Raw genomic sequence first — 3,926 nt, 5'->3', positions numbered from 1 at the left:
GATATCCGCATGCAAAGATGTAGTAGCTAAGGGCCTGATTACATGACGAAGTTCAGCCCGGGCTGAAATTTCAGCCCGGCTAGGGGGGATGAAATTTTGTTGCGATTACATGACGAATTTCAGCCCGGGCTGAATTGCGGCCCGGGCTGAATCCTTTTCCATGTAATCGCCAATTTGATTTCATGAGAATTTGTTGCAGAAGCCGGTCTGAAACAGCCCGGCTAACCAGGCTGAAATTCGCCATGTAATCAGGCCCTAAGAATGTGTGCGACGAGTCGAGACGCCATGGAAAAACTCAAAAGCGAAGTTACTCAAAATTAGGCTTGTTCACTGAATGCAGTTGCACGGTTCCAGTTGAAGTCTCTTGGCTCAATAAATAGAAGTGCGAGTACGAGATTGCGTACGACTACGTCGACCACTACGTTTCAAACCTAGTGCTTGTACATCTACACGGTGACCAATCCTGTACCGATAGTCTCCTATTCATATGCTCAGAGAGCAGTTAATTAGGACTCTGCGGAAACGTACGTAGCTGGACTGAATTTCAAAAGGCGTGCTAGTTTAGTTTTGCTATTAGTAGGTTCCTAACATGAGCCTAAGGTAACGTTCTAGTTGAGTGCTACATAAACTAATGCGGTACTATGCAGTTGACGTGCAATTCAGTCAAGTTGATAGATTGCCAGACGAATTAATCTTTTCGGAATGGTCAGGAATGGTTCTTAATGATTTGGCTGAGTGCATACACCAAAATAAAGTCTGTAGTGAGAGTAATATATAATGAGACCCAAGCTGAAATTAAGCAAAAATAAAATTACGTGCTATCTTTCTTGTTTTCTAAAGTCAGAGCCGTGGGCATTGAATTTTGCAACGGACAAAAATTTGTAACTTCAAGAGTGCGTCCAGATAAGCAGATGAAACATCGTAGCATCAACTAAAATTGCATGGATACATATTGTTCTTCCTTGGAGCGGCTTCAATGAAATCAAACAATAAAAATAAAAATGTATAACTTATATATAGCTTGTGTCACGATATGGCCACCTAAAAATGCAGAACGCCACATTTCGAACTTTCTTCGATGATAAGCATAAGACATTGACTTACACATGACATTATTCATTGTACCTCGCGTACAGTCATAGACTCTTTTACTTTAACACAGATGAAATGAAATATTACGCTGATCTTATGTGTACTCACTTGTTGGAGCTGGAGTTGTAGCTGACGAGAAAAAAGAAAAATGTGAAGAAAATTTGAATACAGTATCAGGTAATTAGCAGTGTTTATAATCATACAAATATGTCTGTTGATAATTGGATAATGTGTAATGAATAAACAGGAGACTTACCTACAGTAGATTGCACGGCAATCATTGTAGCTAATGTAAAGACAAAACGACAGCAGAAATTATTAACGATTCTGATACTAAATTTTGGGGTGACAAACGTTAAACGCAACAACGATTGCCAGAATGGTCATAGCTATGGTAGTATTACAGTGCTAGCTCTTTTATATCGTAATAGTCAGTCATTATAGATCATTTGCTCCTCTCTGTTAAGGTAAGGGTAAGGGTAACCCATGATAGGCCAAACCCTACATGACATGCTATGCCCGTGCCATGCCATCCCATGCCATGCCATGCTATGCCTTGTCGTGCTTTAATGATCCCTCCAACATTTTCCTCGAAACTTGATCGATTGTTGGGTTGCATGTTTTTGGTAACATAGGATACTCTAGGTGCACTGCAATGGTTTATTATACTCTGGAAAACGAACCCAGTCATATCTTCTCACTCTGTGTGTGAGCTGTCATATCAATATTTTAAAAAAAAGCAACACGCAATATGATATCGAGGATAAGTAACATAACACATGACCATCTCTGAACGTGGGTCGTCCGCTGTCTTCGCATTCGGTAGCATGGTGGCCTTTCCGACATCGGCAAGTCAGCTGGCAAATCAGGTGAGCAACAGATAAATAACCTGTGGCCTGGCCGCTTTGTTTAAGACAAAATGTATGAGGAAACGAACAAGGAATATTCCACAATAATGCTAATGTTGGTGAAAGATGACCGCGGAAAAGCGACTGCGTGACACTCAGTATGTTTTTAGATGACACGTTGTCACGTATTAGGCGAAAAACAGTCTTTAGCCTCTATCTGTGTTTTTTACCCAGTCTGCAGTCTGCATTTTGTACCTAGTTTGCATTTTGTACCCGGTCTGCAGTCTGCATTTTGTACTGGCCGATTGGGGTAGCATGTGATAATATCGATTCGATTTTCTCCCCAGACGCTATTTCATGCTTTGTTTATCCCAGTACCATATTGGACTCTGGGGCACAGCCGGTAGAAACTCACGTTTACAACCATAACACTTCCCTCACATTCCCCCAAATTGTTCCCTTTTCTTTTCCTTTGTCCACCATGTTGAATTCTTAGACGGGTTACCGCTGTAAACTCGTTCCAAGACTCCCGTTCCCGGTTCCTCGTCCCCGTTCCTCGTTACCAGTTTTACTAACATCCCTTCTTTTCCCCGAACATTTGAAGGATTAGTTAGAAAAAAATGGATAACAAATTCCGCAAAAGACTAAGAGAAGGAGGGTCAAACACGGTTTCTTGACTTCAAAAACTCGAAGTTGTCGAAAAAACTGATCACCGCCTGCAGAACTGCGAATTCTAATTTCTTTTAGAATTCTACTAAAGCAATGAAAGTTCAGAGTCAGTCTTTGGCCTCATCAAATATCACCTCCTAGCATAAATCTACGAGCATTCTATCACGAATGCCGTTCTCTTATTGGCTAAGCTGTTAACTATCTATTTTTTTGTATAAGTGAGAAGCCCAGCTGTATGCGGCTATTAACAAAATGGCGTCCGCTTCTTCACGTTTTCGAAGTGTCGTCAAGAGGATTTAGATTATTCGCTCCAGATTTCTATGAAATACAAATCTCGCGCTCATAATCTATTGGTTATTTAGAAATCTGGAGCTCATAATCTAATTGTTCATTACAGACATGTGTACGTAGATAAGGGGACAAGGAGCAATGTGTAAAGAAGCAACTTACCTGCAGTAGATTGCACTGGAGTCTCTGAAACTTAAGGTAAAGACGAAAAGGACAACACAAATTATTAACGTTTTTTGATATAAAATTTGGAGTAGATTAGGTGTCACAACCATAAGACGTAATAATGAGAGCAAATTAACAGGTAGAAAGATGTCACTCTGAAGAGCTCACCGAAAACCGAAGAAACACGATACGACAACTTTATTTACTTTACATTATATAATCGCAGGAGGAGTTGATATGCTCGTTTGTGTTGCCTAGTTTTATTACCGGAAAAGCGTTTAATGTATGCGGCATTAACAACTCGAATGCCACAGCGTGATTAAAAATAAACTTAGCCAAAAGTAGTCGCTGTTTCTGAATAATATAACTAGAGATCACTGCTGATAAAGAATGCTACGGGTTTGATTTACGCGAAACAATTATTGCTAAACACTTGACCACTTGTACACAAAGTTGTGTCAATTAACTCGGCCGCAACTTGGCTTTCATTACAGTGCACGGCATCGATAACCTTATATTTGATTGCATATGGAAGTTAAACAATCCAAAACTCAGAAAAGCGACTATAATTAAGAATAAGAACGAGGGGGTACTTAATATGTTGCATCAAAGATAGTCTGGGTAAAGAACTTGTGGGCTAACGATAAAAGACCATGGAAATTTATCCCACTATCCTTGCTTTCCAATGTTGGCGGCAACCTTCTTTTTCGGTGTAACTATGACATCCAATATCTACCCCTGAATGAAAACTAATCACAATTCTAGCGAGATATAATTTCCCATTGGGAGAAAATTAATAGCACTAACCCGAAAACAAAGGGAGACGAGCCAAATCAAATAATATGGAATAATCAGTTTATTCCC

The 3,926-nt window shown here is 39.9% G+C and overlaps 1 protein-coding gene across 2 annotated transcripts in view; it reads right to left on the bottom strand.

The window, feature by feature from the left end:
- Positions 1–261: 261 nt before the first annotated feature.
- LOC110058846 (uncharacterized) overlaps positions 262–3,926 on the bottom strand; it is an 8,926-nt gene continuing 5,261 nt past the window's right edge. The window contains exons 3-5 of one of the 2 annotated variants that reach the window (XM_089278406.1): positions 3,060–3,089; positions 1,349–1,378; positions 262–1,221 (exon numbers count right to left, since the gene is read on the bottom strand). In XM_089278406.1, coding sequence (XP_089134532.1) covers positions 1,187–1,221; positions 1,349–1,378; positions 3,060–3,089 — 95 coding nt within the window. In that variant the 3' untranslated portion in view covers positions 262–1,186. The remainder of the gene's footprint in view (positions 1,222–1,348; positions 1,379–3,059; positions 3,090–3,926) is intronic. The other variant, XM_089278407.1, reaches the window with a different exon arrangement.

This window comes from Orbicella faveolata, unplaced genomic scaffold (assembly GCF_042242905.1).
Source record: "Orbicella faveolata isolate gen_17 unplaced genomic scaffold, um_ofav_v1 contig_46, whole genome shotgun sequence".
In the NCBI taxonomy this organism is placed as follows: Eukaryota; Metazoa; Cnidaria; class Anthozoa; order Scleractinia; family Merulinidae; genus Orbicella; species Orbicella faveolata.
Note: the sequence above shows the minus strand (reverse complement) of the source record. Positions and strands in the feature narration are given on the sequence as shown.